The sequence below is a fragment of the Plectropomus leopardus genome, chromosome 16, assembly GCF_008729295.1.
Source record: "Plectropomus leopardus isolate mb chromosome 16, YSFRI_Pleo_2.0, whole genome shotgun sequence".
NCBI classification, from domain to species: domain Eukaryota; kingdom Metazoa; phylum Chordata; class Actinopteri; order Perciformes; family Serranidae; genus Plectropomus; species Plectropomus leopardus.
The window spans coordinates 717053-735124 of NC_056478.1; the positions used below are offsets into that span (position 1 = coordinate 717053).

Consider the following 18072-nt stretch of genomic DNA (forward strand, 5'->3'; position numbering starts at 1 on the left):
CCCAGCTGTCATTGGGCAGAAGGCGGGGTCACCCCGGACAGGTCGCCAGACCATCGCAGGGCCGACACATATAGACAGACAACCACACACACTCACAGTCACACCTAAGGGCAATTTAGAGTCACCAATCAACCTGAGCTGCAGGTCTTTGGACTGTGGGGAAAAAAAATACACTGTGGAAACTAAATAGTTATTTTTTTTATCATTCAGACTGTTCAGGTCCAAAAATGCTCCATTGAAACCCATTCAAACTGACATTTTTGATCCCACAGCCATCAGAGCAGAAAAACAGGACTTGTATTATTTCTGGGTGTCATTCTGGGCTTTTGACTCTGAATTTGTCGTTCTGACTGTTTTGCGGTTGGTGGGGATAACATGAATCTTAAGATAAAAAGTTTCGTAAATGTTGGTTAATGTCTGGTTGCAGCTCCTCAGACGTGAGGATTTGTTGCTTTTCCTTCATTTCACGTCTTTTCAAACTCAATATTTTTATTTTTTTGGATAAAAACAAGACATTTGAAGACATCAACTTGAGCTCGAGCAGAATTATCATTTGTCAGTTTTCCATCACTGAACGATGAATTCATGAAATATTGGATCAGTGAAAGTAGAATAATCTGCTGTGACAGTTTTTCTCAGCTCGTTTTTTAAATCACAGAAACACTTCAGTGGTGTGTGTGTGTGTGTGTGTGTCTGTGTGTGTGTGTGTGTGTGTGTGTGTGTGTGTGTGTGTGTGTGTGTGTGTGTGAGAGAGAGAGAGAGAGCGAGAGAGAGACAGTTTTTGGACTGATCTCTGCTGTACAGTGACATCATCAGTACTCGTCTCCTCGCTGCTCTCTGATTGGCTCGTAGTCTTTGTTAACTGATCTCACTGACCTCCTCCTCTCTGCTTCTTTTCCCCACTTTAAACTCATCCTCTTCCTCCCCTTCTCCTCCGACCCTCCCTCTGTCTGTCCCTCCAGGCGGCGTCCACCTGTCCCCGGAGGACTTCGCCAAGGCCCAGAAGTACTGCAAGTACGCCGGCAGCGCCCTGCAGTACGAGGACGTCGCCACGGCGATCCAGAACCTCCAGAGGGCCCTGACGCTCCTCACCACCGGGAAAGAATGAAGCCTTTGTCCTCCTCCCTCCTTCCCTCCCTCCTTCTCTCCTTCCCTCCATCCTCCCTCCTTTCCTCTTTCCCTCCTTCCTTCCTCCTTCCCTCCTCCTCCCTCCCTCCCTCCTTCCCTCCCTCCTCTCCACAGTATTGCTGCCACTCCATCTATCACTGATCGGACCCACACAGAGCTGAACACACACACACACACACACACACACACACACACACACACACACACACACACACACACACACACACACACACACACACACACACACACACACAGTGAGTCCGGCCTGTGAGTCTCAGGATCAGAGGACATGATGGACATCAGTCTGCAACAATGGCTGCCCGCGTGTCTCGCTGATGGAAAGATCAAAGCTGATTGGCTGATTATTAATAATCGGAGATCAAAGCTGATTGGCTGATTATTAATAATCGGAGATCAAAGCTGATTGGGATTATTAATAATCGGAGATCAAAGTGATTGGGTGTAAAATCATCTCAGAGTTTCAGCTCCTTTCTGCTCAGTTAGACATCAGCTGACTGACCAAAACAACAGAAACAAACAAAATCACCCCAACTGACCCACTGGACTGGACTTGTCCTGGACTGGACTGGTCCTGGACTAGACTGGACTGGACTGGACTGGACTGGACTGGACTGGACTGGTCCTGGACTGGTCCTGGACTGGTCCTGGACTGGTCCTGGACTGGTCCTGGACTGGATGGACTCTGCTGGACTGGACTGGACTCCAGATGGTTTGGGGGCAGGCTCTGATAATCCAACAGATGGACAGACTGTCCTCCTTGTTTGTGTCCAGCTGAGTTTGATCAGACAAACTTGATCCAGAAGAATCCAGAAACCTTTAAAAGTTTAAATCTGTGAAGAATCCTCAGAGAGTTTCTCAGTGTGGACATTTGGACATTTGGTCTCTGTCATGGTGAGTTTAACCCCACGTTGTCTGTCTCACTGTGTGTCCTCTGCTCAGCTCAGACGGTAAAAATAATCAGCGTGCTGTTGGAGAGCTCCTCTGACTTCTTGTTTTTGGAGGTTTTTATTCTGAAGTTCTTTGACTGTGTTGACGCATCACTTCCTGTAGGTGACCTGTGAGAGCGGACAGGTGTCTTTTCTTTCTGGTGGATATTTAACGTTTGTCTTTAGTGGGACTTTAAAGCTTCACAAACGTCAGAATCACTGTGATTCACTTTGAATAAAATGTTTGAATGACTGACTTCTCTTTCTCTTCAGGCTGCGTTTATTCCACAAGACATAAGATATAAGACAAGATAAGATAAGACGGGAGAAGATAAGACAAGATAAGATAAGACGGGATAAGACAAGACAAGATAAGACGGGAGAAGATAAGGTAAGACAGGGGAAGAGAAAATAACACAAAATAACAGAAGATAGATAAATATGAGAAGGTAAAATAAAAGAAGAGAAAAGAAAAACGTCCACTTGGACTCAACGATGAGTAATTTGATTTTGATGGTCAAAGGTCAAAGGGTCACTGTGACCTCATAAATATGTCGGACCATAACGGAAGAATTCATGTGTTAATTATGACAATTTTTCACTCAAATGTCTTACAGGACAAAATGGCGAAGCGATGACATCGAACGTCCTAAAGGTCAAAGTTAACGCATTATTACAACATGCGGAGATAAACAACAGACAGTTCAGTCGGTGAGAGATATCACAGAACGAGACGATAAAGTTCAACATGCGGAGATAAACAACAGACAGTTCAGTCAGATCAGTGAGAGAGAGATCACAGAACGCAGAGATCAGACGATGAAATCATCAGATCGAACACCAGATCAGACTGGAAACAGATCACGAGCAGAAGGCAGACCCTCTGTCAGCCATCAGCATGAGATCAGATCAGATCAGATCAGATCAGATCAGATCAGAGAGATCAGATCAGATCAGATCAGATCAGCTCAGATCAGATCAGATCAGATCAGATCAGCAGAGATCAGATCAGATCAGATCAGATCAGCTGAGATCAGCAGAGATCAGATCAGCAGCAGAGATCAGATCAGATCAGATCAGCTGAGATCAGATCAGATCAGATCAGATCAGCAGAGATCAGATCAGCTGAGATCAGAGAGATCAGATCAGCAGAGATCAGATCAGATCAGATCAGATCAGATCAGATCAGCTCAGATCAGATCAGATCAGCAGAGATCAGATCAGATCAGATCAGATCTGAGATCAGCAGAGATCAGATCAGCTCAGATCAGATCAGATCAGCATCAGATCAGATCAGATCAGATCAGATCAGCTGATCAGTCTGAGTGATCCTGAGAGATCAGGGAGATCAGCAGAGATCAGATCAGCGATCTCGGTCTAATGGAGGTCAGGGATCAGCAGAGATCAGATCACGTCAGTTCAGATCAGATCACAGCTGGTGGGTTGAGTCATGGAACGATGTTTTTGGGAGGCGACTGAAGGAAGCAGGAAGTTACAAACCTGAAGTTCAAAGTCTCTCAGCTTGTCTTAAAAACAACTTCACACACACAGCTCGTTACTCGACCTGTGGCTGCAACACACACACACACACACACAAAACGCACACACACAGTAACACTCACACAGCAACACACGCACACACCTGTGGCTGTACACACACACACACACACACTGTCTCACACACTGAGTCATTTGATACCCCCTTTTTTTAAATTGCAATTCCACTTTGCTTTTGTGTTTTTTAACAAAATAACAATTATATATATATCTATATATATATATATATACACATATACACACACACACACACATATGTATGCCTATATATATACAGGACTCGTATCACAGTTCCACTCGGTGCTGAATTTGCTTTATTTTTCAATAAACTGACCAAACTCGGATGAGTGTGCAGATGTTGCAGCGCTGTAACAAAACACTTCACTCGGGTCATATAATCACAGTCGTGTTAAAGTCGCGTCGTAGCTCAACTTTAACTTTCAGTCACACCAAAGAGAAAGCAAGCACAGTTCCTCTTATTATACAGCGTTACAGTAAAAAAATACTTCAGTAAGAATGAACGGTAAAAATATCAGTCAAGAATAATGAAAAGATGAATGACCACAATAAATAAGTCACCGAATGAAAAACAAAATAAAGATCTACCCATCTTCCCCGTGAAAAACAGGAAATGTTAACAGGACTTTAAAAACAGAGCGAGCAATGTTTCTGTGTTTTTGTGCTTTTGTGTCTTTGTGCTTTTGTGTTTCTGTGCTTTTGTGCTTTTGTGTTTCTGTGCTTTTGTGCTTTTGTGTTTCTGTGCTTTTGTGCTTTTTGTGTGCTCTTGTGTTTTTGTGTTTTGTTTTGTGTTTATGTGCTCTTGTGTTTTGTGTTTTTGTGTTTTTGTTTTTGTGCTTTTGTGTTTTTGTGTTTTGTGTTTTGTGCTTTTTTTTGTGTTTTTGTGCTTTGTGTTTTTGTGTTTTTGTGTTTTGTGCTTTTGCTCTTGTGTTTTGTGCTTTGTGTTTTTGTGTTTTGTGCTTTTGTTTTTTGTGTTTTGTGTTTTTGTGTTTTTGTGTTTTGTGTTTTTGTGCTTTGTGCTTTTTTTGTGTTTTGTGCTTTTGTGTTTTTGTTTGTGTTTTTGTGTGTTTTTGTGCTTTGTGTTTTGTTTTTGTGCTTTTGTGTTTTTGTGCTTTTGTGTTTTGTGCTCTTGTGTTTTTGTGCTTTGTGTTTTTGTGCTTTGTGTTTTTGTGCTTTTTTTGTGCTTTTGTGTTTTTTTTGTGCTTTCGTTTTGTGTTTTTGTGCTTTTGTGTTTTTGTGCTTTTGTGTTTTTGTGCTCTTGTGTTTTGTGTTTTTGTGCTTTTGTGTTTTTGTGCTCTTGTGTTTTTGTGCTCTTGTGTTTTTGTGCTTTTGTGTTTTTGTGTGCTTGTGTTTTTGTGCTTTGTGTTTTTGTGTTTTGTGTTTTTGTGCTTTGTGTTTTTGTGTTTTTGTGTTTTTGTGCTTTGTGTTTTTGTGTTTTGTGTTTTGTGCTTTTGTGTTTTGTGCTTTTGTGTTTTTGTGCTTTTGTGTTTTGTGCTTTTGTGTTTTTGTGCTTTTGTGTTTTTGTGCTTTGTGTTTTTGTGCTTTTGTGTTTTTGTGTTTTGTGTTTTTGTGCTTTGTGTTTTTTTGTGTTTTGTGTTTTTGTGCTTTGTGTTTTTGTGTTTTTGTGTTTTGTGCTTTTGTGTTTTGTGTTTTGTGTTTTTGTGTTTTTGTGCTTTGTGTTTTTGTGTGCTTTGTGTTTTTGTGTTTTTTGTGTTTTTGTTTTTTGTGTGTTTTGTGTTTTGTGTTTTTTTGTGCTTTTGTGTTTTTGTGTTTTGTTTTTGTGTTTTGTGTTTTTGTGCTCTTGTGTTTTTGCTTTTGTGTTTTTGTACTTTGTGTTTTTGTGCTCTTGTGTTTTTGTGCTCTTGTTTTTTGTGTTTTTGTGCTTTTGTGTTTTTGTACTTTGTGTTTTTGTGTTTTGTGTTTTTGTGCTCTTGTGTTTTGTGCTTTTGTGTTTTTGTGCTCTTGTGTTTTGTGGTTTTGTGTTTCTGTGTTTTGTGTTTTTGTGCTTTTGTGTGCGGCTGTGAATCTGCAGCTTCCTCTGTGACGTTTCTATCAGGCAGGAAATCAGTTGACATGGAAATGAACGTCGGCTCTTTGTTCCTGCTGCCTTCAGTCGGCCCTTTGTCCTCCGTCCTCCACCTTTATCTCCGCATCAGGACGCAGTCAGGTGTGTTTGGACGTCAGAGGACGGAGGTCAGTGTCTCTGCTGCTGTGAAGCTTTGGTCTGACGGCCGAGCTGCTCACAAACAACACGCTCGTTTCATCTCGTTTCATCTTTAAGCTGCAACAAGAATGAAGTACAGCAACGTTTAATGCTACACTCAGATATGAAGTAAACACAAATCAAGACTTATAGTTACATTTGCTTTTTTCAAAGCAGTTGGTTTCCAAGATTATTTCAAGTCAGATCAACTTGTCAGATTTTACAATGTGTACTATTTCATCATATTGTATCAGTTTATCGTATTTTCTATTAAAAGTAAAGTCAGACAAATGTGGTAAAAAAGTCAAAAGTCTAATACTCCCTCTGAGATATAGTTAAGCACAAAGCAGCAGAGAAATTAAATACTCAAGTAAAGTACACGTTTGTTAAAACTGAGCTTACAGTACAGGAGTAAAATGTACTTAGTTACAATCCACGATTGGTATTTAACCCTTTAGGGCCTGCTTTAATATCACACACACACACACACACACACACACACACACACACACACACACGTACTCGTATCACTGCACACAAAATGTGCCTTTCAAGCTTTAAAAAATATAATACATTTACATTATTTTATGCTTTCCTTGAGTTTTTTTTAACCAACATCAATCCTAATCATAAATATCAAATATTTATTATATTTTAAGAATTTTAACCCTTTAAACACCAGGTTTTTGTCATGATGCCACTATATTTTTAGATGGAAAAAACCCACAAAAAATAAATTATTTTCGATATATGTGAGTGTAGCTGCTGACCACTGACATATCCCAGACTGTATCCATACATTGACTGTGACAGGTCACCTAGTGGAAATAGCATGTATTTCCTCCATATGCCAAATATGGTCAAAATGACCTCATCAGGTGGAAAATAGTCAAAATGACAAATTCAGAGTCAAAAGCCCAGAATGACACCCAGAAATAATACAAGTCCTGTTTTTCTGCTCTGATGGCTGTGGGATCAAAAATGTCAGTTTGAATGGGTTTCAATGGAGCATTTTTGGACCTGAACAGTCTGAATGTAACTATTTAGTTTCCACAGTGTATTTTAGACTTATTGTAGGAGCTGAGCTGCAAATTCACTGATTACACTCAAATACACAATCTGGACTACATTTAGGACACATGCATCAACACACACACAGTTATCACAACAGGAAGAAGAAAAGAGACTAAAATGAGACAAACAGTCTCTAAGGGGTTAATAATAAAAACAGACCTTAGATTTTCTGTTCTTTGTGTAACTTTATTTAACAAAATAAAAGTTTTGACATGAAGTCAAGTGAGTGTGAAAGTCTGACGGATTTTATTTTGTAATTCTCGACCTAAATCTGTGCAGCTTCATTGTTTTGTTTTGGTTTTTTTTTTTTTTTTTTTTTACAACTTGACCGGAAGTGCATTGTTTGCCATGTCGCAGCTTCACTCCGCTGCTCCTCAGAGCCTCAGACTCTCCGCCGCTCCTCCCTGAAGCTGCTCCTCCCTGAAGCTGCTCCTCTCTGAAGCATCTCCGCTCCGCCGGGACTCCGGATTACTCCCACAGAGCCGCTGTGTCCTTCTCTGTCCTTCTCTGTCCGTCTCTGCAAACTTTGGAGACTTTTACGCGTCTGCGAGGCGCAGTTTGGATTTCGCTGATTTTGAGCCTCAGAAGTTGGAGCGCGAGGGAGAGTTTGGAGCAGGAAAAGTTTGCGGAGGGAGAATGATCGCGCAGGAGGACCAGCTGCTGCTCCTCTGAACGAATGTGAGTCCGCAGACACATTTTCTGATTCTCGCTTTTTGGTGGAGTTTGTGTTCGTTCTCGGAGAAGCTTCGGTGCGTATGAAGCTTTTCTTCTTCATGAAACGTGATTAAAAACGCGCACAAACAACATTATGTCAAGTTTTGGTGGTTGAAGTCTTTTTTTTTGTGAGCTTCTGAAATGTTTGTCTGCTCCTTTATCGCGCTCACCTTCTTCACCTTCAGCTCTTTATTCTTCACCTTTTTTTTCTTCACCTTCACCTCTTTATTTTTCACCTTCACAGAAACTGCAAAAAATAGTAAAATGTGACAGAAAATGGCCTGAAAGTTAGATTGCAAAGGGGGGAAAACAACAACTGGGGAATAATGTCCAGAAACCACATTTATCATTATTATAATTACATATTTAAAATTATATATACATTTTATATATATGTTTTTTGAGTCATTGTCGGGTTTGTTCTGTTTTTAAATTCTTTTTTTCCCCCTTTCTTATTTACGATTAATTTTCTTTTTAGTTTGTCCTACCTTCTTGCTGATTTTTGAGCCGTGTCCTGTTAAGTTGCTTGTTGACTTCTACCCAAGTTTTTGTCAGAAATCAGAGCAGCTGGCTCAGCTTTCAAAGGGTTAAACAGAAGAAGTTGCTTCATGTGAGTTGCGTCTGTAGTTTGTATGTCGGCTCGTTAATGACGAAAAATCTGAACAGAGAGTTAAGTTTTCACTGTGGCCTGTACCTGCTGCCTGTATCTGCTGCCTGTAGCTGCTGTCTGTAGCTGCTGCCTGTAGCTGCTGTCTGTAGCTGCTGCCTGTAGCTGCTCTCTGTAGCTGCTGCCTGTTGCTGCTGCCTGTAGCTGCTGTCTGTAGCTGCTGCTTGTAGCTGCTGCCTATAGCTGCTGTCTGTAGCTACTGTCTGTAGCTGCTGCTTGTAGCTGCTGCCTATAGCTGCTGTCTGTAGCTACTGTCTGTAGCTGCTTCCTGTAGCTACAGACTGCAGCTGCAGTTTGTAGCCACAGTATGACGCTGTTGTCTGTAGCTGCTGCCTGAAGCTGCAGCCTGTTGTTGCAGCCTGTTGCTGCAGTCTGTAGCTGCGGCCTGTAGCTGCAGTCTGTAGCTGCTGTCTGAAGCTGCAGTCTGTAGCTGCGTATGAAGCTGTTGTCTGTAGCTGCTGTGTGTAGTTGCTGTCTGAAGCTGCAGCCTGTAGCTGCAGTCTGTAGCTAATGTTTAAAGCTGCAGCCTGTGGCTGCTGTATGAAGCTGTTGTCTGTAGCTGCTGTGTGTAGCTGCTGTCTGAAGCTGCAGCCTGTAGCTGCTGTATGAAGCTGTTGTCTGTAGCTGCTGTGTGTATTACTGTCTGAAGCTGCAGCCTGTAGCCTCTGTCTGCAGCTGCTGTATGAAGCTGTGTCTGTAGCTGCTTGTGTAGCTGCTGTTTGCTGAAGCTGCAGCCTGTAGCCTCAGTCTGTAGCTGCTTTCTGAAGCTGTAGCTGCTTTCTGAAGCTGCAGCCTGTAGCTGCTGTCTGCAGCTGAAGCTGCTGTCTGAAGCTGCTGTCTGAAGCTGCTGCAGCCTGTAGCTGCTGTATGAAGCTGTTGTCTGTAGCTGCTGTGTAGCTCCTGTCTGTAAGCTGCAGCCTGTAGCTGCTGTCTGAAGCTGCTGTCTGAAGCTGCAGCCTGTAGCTGCACTTTGTAGCTGCTGTATGAAGCTGTTATCTGTAGCTGCTGTTTGAAGCTGCTGTCTGAAGCTGCAGCCTGTAGCCTCAGTCGGTAGCTGCAGCCTGTAGCTGCTGTATGAAGCTGCAGCCTGTAGCTGCTGTGTGTAGCTTCTGTCTGAAGCTGCAGCCTGTAGCCTCAGTCTGTAGCTGCTTTCTGAAGCTGCAGCCTGTAGCTGTTGTATGAAGCTGCAGCCTGTAGCTGCTGTGTGTAGCTGCTGTCTGAAGCTGCAGCCTGTAGCTGCTGTCTGAAGCTGCTGTCTGAAGCTGCAGCCTGTAGCTGTTGTATGAAGCTGTTGTCTGTAGCTGCTGTGTGTAGCTGCTGTATGAAGCTGTCTGTAGCTGCTGTGTGTAGCTCCTGTCTGAAGCTGCAGCCTGTGCTGCTGTCTGAAGCTGCTGTCTGAAGCTGCAGCCTGTAGCTGCACTTTGTAGCTGCTGTATGAAGCTGTTATCTGTAGCTGCTGTTTGAAGCTGCTGTCTGAAGCTGCAGCCTGTAGCCTCAGTCGGTAGCTGCAGCCTGTAGCTGCTGTATGAAGCTGCAGCCTGTAGCTGCTGTGTGTAGCTTCTGTCTGAAGCTGCAGCCTGTAGCCTCAGTCTGTAGCTGCTTTCTGAAGCTGCAGCCTGTAGCTGCTGTATGAAGCTGCAGCCTGTAGCTGCTGTGTGTGTAGCTGCTGTCTGAAGCTGCAGCCTGTAGCTGCTGTCTGAAGCTGCTGTCTGAAGCTGCAGCCTGTAGCTGTTGTCTGTAGCTGCTGTGTAGCTGCTGTCTGAAGCTGCAGCCTGTAGTCGCTGTAGCTGCTGTGTGTAGCTGCTGTTTGAAGCTGCTGTCTGAAGCTGCAGCCTGTAGCCTCAGTCTGTAGCTGCTTTCTGAAGCTGCAGCCTGTAGCTGCTGTATGAAGCTGCAGCCTGTAGCTGCTGTGTGTAGCTGCTGTCTGAAGCTGCAGCCTGTAGCTGCGCTCTGTAGCTGCTGTATGAAGCTGTTGTCTGTAGCTGCTGTGTGTAGCTGCTGTTTGAAGCTGCTGTCTGAAGCTGCAGCCTGTAGCCTCAGTCTGTAGCTGCTTTCTGAAGCTGCAGCCTGTAGCTGCTGTGTGTAGCTGCTGTCTGAAGCTGCAGCCTGTAGCCTCAGTCTGTAGCTGCTGTCTGAAGCTGCAGCCTGTAGCTGCTGTCTGAAGCTGCTGCTGAATTATTTTTGATAAGCACAGGTGTACCTTCAGGACGAGAGCTCAGGTATAAAAGTTAAAATGAGACCTCACATTCATTTTGAGGTGAGCTGTGGGAGGAGTCTTCAGACTGAAGCTGTGATGAAGAAACTCCTCAGATCTGCTGCATCGGTTTGATGGAGTTTAGGCTGAAAGCAGCTTCACTTCAGTGTGTTTTTAACCCCTTTAAATATAGACAGGATAAAACAACGTTAAAAAAATCACAGCATTTCAGCAACACGTCAGAGCGCTCAGAGTATTGTTCAGATGTTAAGATGTCTGAGCTGTCCTCAGTCCCTCCGCAGGGACGCTGGACTTTATCAAAGAGGACGTTGTTGAGGGTGGACGCCGTCTCTGCCAGCTGTTACACAACCTGTGAGTTGATACGCCCAAAACACGCCGCTGTCCCAGAGGGGGGACGCCTGAACAAGACGTCTTTAAACAGAGACCAGAGGCGACGTCAAACAACATCATCTGCTGGCAGGAAGTGTGTGTGTGTGTGTGTGTGTGTGTGTGTGTGTGTAGTTTACAGGTGATAACATTAAGTATATAATACTGTTGCTACTAGTTTATAGAGGCTTTTTGAGAGCACTGGAGTGTGTTTTAATGAAAGTGAGGGGGAGATGTGATCCTGCTGACATTAATCTGAGGAGCAGGAGGAGGAGAAGGAGGAGGAGGAGCAGGAGGAGGAGGAGCAGGGGGAGGAGGAGGAGGAGGAGGAGGAGGAGGAGGAGGGGGAGGTATTCCCCAGCTGCAGAAACATGAGACGGTGTGAGGTGAAGTTTTAAAGTCCTCCTGGTTTCTGGCTGCAGCTCAGAGGAGCTGAAACAGACCAGTTTTAATGTGAAACATGTTGACGTGTTGCTTGTGCTGGATGACCATTTCTGAGCGTTTGTTTGGTTGGTAGGAAGGCGGCTGATGTGTGGCGGCTCTGAGACGGCGTCTCTGAGACAGCGGCTCACCTCTTGCGTGTTCAGGGTTTGGAGATTCTGGAATTTTTGGCTGAAAAATTTGAACATTGTATGTTTCTGCAGATGTTGAATATGTTGCATTTGTATGTTTGATGAGTCGCCTGCCAAGCTGCCAACCGACCGCCGTTTGAAACAAGCAACAACCTGAAGCACCAAAACCTGCAGCTCCTCTGATGTCCACCAGAGGCTCCAAGAGCGTGTCAGTCCGTCAGAGCGCGTCAGTCCGTCAGAGCGTGTCAGTCCGTCAGAGCGTCGTCAGAGCGCGTCAGTCCGTCAGAACGCGTCAGTCCGTCAGAGCGCGTCAGTCCGTCAGAGCATGTCAGTCCGTCAGAGCGCGTCAGTCCATCAGAGCGCGTCAGATCAGAGCGTCAGTCCGTCAGAGCGCGTCAGTCCATCAGAGCGCGTCAGTCCATCAGAGCACGTCAGTCCGTCAGAGCACATCAGTCCGTCAGAGCGTGTCAGAGCACGTCAGTCCATCAGAGCACGTCAGTCCGTCAGAGCCGCGTCAGTCCGTCAGAGCGCGTCAGTCCGCCAGAGCGTGTCAGAGCACGTCAGTCCGTCAGAGCGCATCAGTCCATCAGAGCACGTCAGTCCGTCAGAGCACGTCAGTCCATCAGAGCACGTCAGTCCGTCAGAGCGCGTCAGTCCGTCAGAACGCGTCAGTCCGTCAGAACGCGTCAGTCCGTCAGACGGGAAAGAAGAAAATAGTTTGGTCCATCTTCAGAGCGATTTGCTAAATGATAGAAACACTGACAGCCAATCAGAAGGCAGGCAGATTTTTGGGTGTCACTGAGCACAGGGCGGTTAGCGTTGTTATCAGACACATGGGGCATTTTTTTGAGAGGGGCCACTTTGCACAGATTGTTAGCAAATATACACAAACTTAGAAAGGATTGATAAATATACATCACGCAGCATGAATATGATCAGTGATTGACTTCTTTATGGTTTTTGTTGACGCTCCCAGAAGCTGCTGCCGCGTACAAGTGAGGAAGTCAGGACGCGGCGGGAGAGGCGGTTTGTGTCCCTCCGTGTTTTGTGGGTCCATGTTAGTTAGTTACTTGTATTTTTTGCTGATTTTCAGTTAATTTTCTTGTACTTTTTACCATGTTTTGCTCATTTTTGGGTCTTCTGAAGTTGCTTAGAACCTTTTTCCTATATTATTGAAAGGAATGGAGCCAGTTTACCTGGGCTTCAAAGGGTTAATACGTCACAGCTTTGACGTGCAGTGTCGGCAAAACTTGTTGCCCATTTACGAGCCGCCGTCAGCTTGTTTACTGTATTCACCGAAAACTTAAAAGATGTGATTGGACCGGCTCGACTCAGAGTCGGCCCAGCTCCAGCAGAGTCCACGTCCTGACAGCAGGTTTTTAAAATGACACCAGTGCAGACTGTAATCCAGACCAGATCAGTTGTGCTGAAGGTTTGAGATGTTTGTAGGAACCAAAGTGATAAAAAACAGGTCAGAAATAAAGAGTGGTGGAAGATGACGGCCTGAGAGAGAGCGAAAGGCACACAGCTGCTCTGTGAGAGCTCTGTTTTCCTGCTTTAAAGGGGGATTTCAGAGTTTTTTTGTTCTCCGTGGGATGGTGGGATCCAGAACTTGTGGGCCACAAAATGTCTGACTCGAGGCGGCTGCCGTCCAGCCCCGCGGACTCATGAATCGCTCCCTTTATGTGCTCGCTGACCTCGCTTCGCTTGTCATTCACTCACATTTCCATACGGCCGGCGGAGGCGGGAGGAGGGAAACAAGGAAACACGACGCATGAGCTGACAAAGAGGCGAGTTTTCTTTAATGTCAGGAGCTGCATGAATTTGCAGCTCTGGACGCGACAGATTGGATGACGATTAAGTCAAATCGAGGTCTGTTCTCTGTGGCGTCAGTGAGTGAAGAAAAGCACTGAAGCGGTCCTCCTCAGTCGTCTTCAGCGTCTGCACCTCGCTGTGTTTTAACGTCGCTCTGACGCGAGGTGAAGAACTCATCAGCTGCCTCTTCCTCACATCGAGCTCCTGCAGACAAACTCTGACTGCAGCAGCTCAGAGCACAGTGTCAAGACTTCTGTACACAACCAACTGAAAGGGTTAAAAAAGTATTTGTCCTCCTGAACGTCACCAAATCACAGCTGCTGTGTGAGTGAGATGGACTTCATTATTCATTCATCTCTAAATGACTCTGTGAGCTCAGCTGCAGCTGGACAGCTCATCGTTCCTTCATCATTACCGACCAGGTGTTCATCGCACCCCGCTGTCACAGCGCACTCTGGGCACAGAGGGAGCAGCACAAAGCCAGGCACAGTAAAGCGAAACTTAACCCTTCATTGTCCTGAGTCATTCTGATGGTGAAGCTCTGGGGCTCACGGTGCTGGCTTCGTCCTGACGGTGATTTCTGGCTCTGACTTCTCTCCGTCTGCTGACTGTTAAATATGTTCGAGTCGGCCGGAGTGACGGCGAGCCAACGACAACACGAGCACAGCGTGTAGATCTGCCTCGCCGTGTCGGCTGGAAATGTGAGCAGCAGAGAGGATTTCACACTGAAAAATCATTCACTGCCTAACAGCAGTCTTGTTTTCATGTTGTGTGGACACGGTGACCTCTGACCTTTGACCCTCTGACTGCTGATGCTAATGTTGTTAGCTCTGGTGGTGCGTTCACTGTCCAACAGATGAAATGTGGACATGCAGCTGCTGGACGGTGGACTCTGAGTCACTGATGATGATTTGTCCCAAACTGATGTCTCCTGAACACAGCGGTGTGTTCACTGTCGTCAGCAACATCTACTGAGAAACACACATGTCCACATTAACCCCTCGGATCCCGCACTGACATTCACACACAACCAGAACACATCCTGCTGCAGAGCCAAATCAGCACCATCTTTATTATTATTATCATTATCATTATTAATCTGACGGAGACAGGCGGCGTGTGCAGAGCTGTGCACGCACACACACACACAGACAGGCGGCGTGTGCAGAGCTGTGCACGCACACACACACACAGACAGGCGGCTTGTGCAGAGCCGTGCACGCACACACACACACACACAGACAGGCGGCGTGTGCAGAGCCGTGCACACACACACACACACAGACAGGCGGCGTGTGCAGTGCAGATAGACACTTGTGGAGGTGCAGGGAAGTTTCCAGACTCTTCACATCACAGCTGCTTCAGCTGTTCGTTGTGTTGAGTGGCGGTCTGCAGCTCGGCAGGCGGCTCTCAGGGTGTCATCTCTTTTACTCCGTTTATCTCATTTATTTCTTTGTTTTTCAACTAGTTTCCAAATCATTTTCTTGTACTTTTTTTTAAACTCATATTTAGGTAATTTTTTTGTACTTTTAAAAATAATATTCAGGTAATTTTTGTACTTTTTACTTATATTCAGATAACATGACATGACGTCCACAGTTCTCCATGAACATTCAATCATCCAACACGGACTAAGGTCAGCTGATCCGTCCCGAGCAGCGTCAAAATTTAACCTGTTACTCGTCCTTGAAGTGACAGAGAGCAGTAAAATGAAAACGAAGCTGCGGACACTTTTAATTTAACAATGATTTGATTCATTTAATGATCATTCGATTAATTTAAGGACAGACAGGAAAGTTTTGGGCCTCCCGCCCTCCTCGTCCCTCTGCAGCGGCCTCCGGCACGATAACACCAGCCGTCAGATGAGCTGCATATTTTCGGGGCGTCGGCCTGTATAACCCCCCGAGGGTGTTCAGTGGAGAGGAGGTGATTTCGGGGTCTCTGAGTCCCAGAACACAAACGTCAGCAGCTGGGTTGAGCAACAATGTGTTCATCATCTAGCTGATGTGACGCGTCTGCCAGATCCAGCAAACACGGGCGAGTTTCTCCTGAAACACTGACGCACCATTCAAACCTTTATTTAACCGTGCTCTTTGTATTATTTTAGGATGCCTTTTCACAGCAGGCAACAGACTGCAGACGGACACGAGCTCTCCAGATAACTCGGGTGCATTTACATTTGAATGACTCAAATGTAAATTAATCTGACTGTACAGAACTCGGCTATAAAATAAAATACATTTCTGCAGATTTAGCTCACAGAATATAAAAATAAAATAAAAAAACTGTGAAATATGTCAAAAGTTTCCAGAAGAGGACGTCTTCATTTAGCTTTCGCTTGACCAAAACTTAAATAATATATAAAAATAAAATTGAAATTTATAATGATTTGAAAAGGACAAAAGCAGCAAATCCTCAAGTTGAAGAAGCTGCAGGTGTTTGCTTGTTTTGCTTCATGAAATGATGATTAATCGATCAACTCTGTGATTGATTGACTAATTAATCAGGTTTATTGTCGGGTAGGGTTCTCACGGAGGGAATCCGCCGCACTGCCTCATTAGCTGCTCGCTGTCGTTAACAACATTATCATCACCTGATGGAGCGCTTTGATTGGCTCTCTGGAGGGAACGCGCACACACACACACTCTAAGATTGTCCATCTAAAACACATACGATTCACACATTCACTAGACCAGTGGTACTTCATTAATGGCCCATGGGCCAAATCTGGCCCCTGACAGGGCCCCTGGTGGCCCCCAAACATTTTCTAATGGACAGTAATAATAAAGTGATTGACTCTGTGAATTGTTTTTGTCCTTTTAGTGTCCATAAGGTGTCGGAGACATGAAACAGCATTAAAGTAGAGCCCCAACCCCCCAACAGAGGACACAGCTAAGATACTAATGTCCTAAAGTCATAGAAATGTCCTAAAATCCTTAGTAAATGTCCTAAAATCGTAGAAACATGTATGTGACTGGCCCCTGGCCTCCTGTAATTTTGGCCCCAAACACAGCATGTTGAGTGTTGCTGCTTTAGATGTTTTTTATCGGAGTGACTGCGAGATAAATGTTTTTAAAATGTTTTGCATCATTGTGAGCGTGCTGGCATGTTGAAGCGAGCATTTAGCTCATGGTTCACCCTGACAGAGTCAAGTTTTTGGAGCTTTTTGTGTGCGTCTCCACTGTGGACACCCGGGAGCTCTGAGGGTCGGCCGGTGTTGTTGTTTGTGATGATCATGTCGGAAAAAAAAAAATAAAATCAGAAATGGTTTCAGGTGCAATTATGTAAAAGTTTCATCAATGAAAATTTTTCTGGCAGACTCATCCGGAAACCTTCTGCACATCAGCTGTTGGACTTTGAGCGGACGGTGGTGACTTGTGTGTTAGTGTGTGTGTTTAGAAATCAGTGTGATGCACTTCAGTGTCAACAAGTAAGTTGATGTTGTTATGATGGATGTCTCCCTCTGTCCCTGCAGGGAGTCCAGTACAGGAGGAGGAGGAGGAGGAGGAGGAGGAGGAGGAAGAGGAAGGTGGAGGCTCCGTCATGTTGTCCCGGTCGTCCTGCTGTGGATGAGTCTACACAGACACGGTAGGATCCCGACTCGCTCTCAGCTTTTGGTCAAATCAGGAGCAGTCAGGACGGATTCAGTCCTGAACTGACCGAAGTTGCTCTCGCAGCTGATCCACGTCACACAGACCGGTCGACACGAGCAGATCCACGTCACACACACCGGTCGACACGAGCAGATCCACGTCACACACACACCGGTCGACACGAGCAGATCCATGTCACACACACCGGTCGACACGAGCAGATCCACGTCACACACACCGGTCGACGCGAGCAGATCCACGTCACACACACCGGTCGACGCGAGCAGATCCACGTCACACAGAACAGATGACATGAGCAGATCCACGTCACACAGACCAGATGACACGAGCAGATCCACGTCACAGACCGGTCGACACGAGCAGATCCACGTCACACAGACCAGATGACACGAGCAGATCCACGTCACACAGACCAGATGACACGAGCAGATCCACGTCACACAGACCAGATGGCACGAGCAGATCCATGTCACATCTTGTGCTTCAGCTTTCACTCTCACAGAGAGCCTCAAACACTGAACTTCAGCTGGAATCAAACTCTGACGGAGAAGCTCAGACACGTTAAAGAGCATGACAGAATTTAACGAGGTTTCCCACACATTCATTTATTTGTGGTGGACAATTAAAACAATAAAATATCTGCTGCCAGGTATTGATTTTATAAAAAAGAAATAGAATTTGGCCATTAAAAAGGAGTGCTGTTGGAATATATATACTGTTCAGGTATTGATTGCACCACACTCTTGGAGCACAGTGTACTCTGGGCACAGACAGAGCAGCAGAGCCTCAGGGCAGTGAAAGTGAAACACGGTCTAAAAGCTTGCAGTCACTCACCTCTGCAGCCACTGCTCCTCTCATCTGTTTATCGTATCCTGCTCTGATCGTATCGACAGATCGATTATCCACCCATGACTCAAACTCAACAAACTGATGCTGAGTAAAAAAGGAGCTCATGAGGAGCTCCATCTTTGCTTCATAAAAACATCAACATTTTTGAGAGGGGACACGGACTAATACAGAAAGGACATAACAGCTTCTGCCACACACAGATGATTCTGTGAGAAACACGGATTTCATGTTGCTCAAGTAACAGCTGGTGACACAGATTTGAGGTTTTGGTGACTCAACTGTCTTTATTGTAGCTGTGGTCCCACTTAGTAGTCCAGCTCCAAAAATAGATCG

General features: G+C 45.2%; 2 protein-coding genes across 3 annotated transcripts in view; both read left to right on the forward strand.

Annotated features, from left to right (window-relative positions):
- vta1 (vesicle (multivesicular body) trafficking 1) overlaps positions 1-1575 on the forward strand; it is a 36047-nt gene extending 34472 nt beyond the window's left edge. For both annotated transcript variants that reach the window (XM_042503198.1, XM_042503200.1), the window contains exon 8: positions 963-1575. In XM_042503198.1, the coding sequence (XP_042359132.1) occupies positions 963-1108 (146 nt within the window). In that variant the 3' untranslated portion in view covers positions 1109-1575. The remainder of the gene's footprint in view (positions 1-962) is intronic.
- Positions 1576-7599: 6024 nt separating this feature from the next.
- The window catches only part of adgrg6 (adhesion G protein-coupled receptor G6), a 96127-nt gene continuing 85654 nt past the window's right edge, over positions 7600-18072 (forward strand). The window contains 2 exon segments of the mRNA XM_042503540.1: positions 7600-7605; positions 16752-16864. Of these exon segments, the coding sequence (XP_042359474.1) occupies positions 7604-7605; positions 16752-16864 (115 nt within the window). The 5' untranslated portion in view covers positions 7600-7603.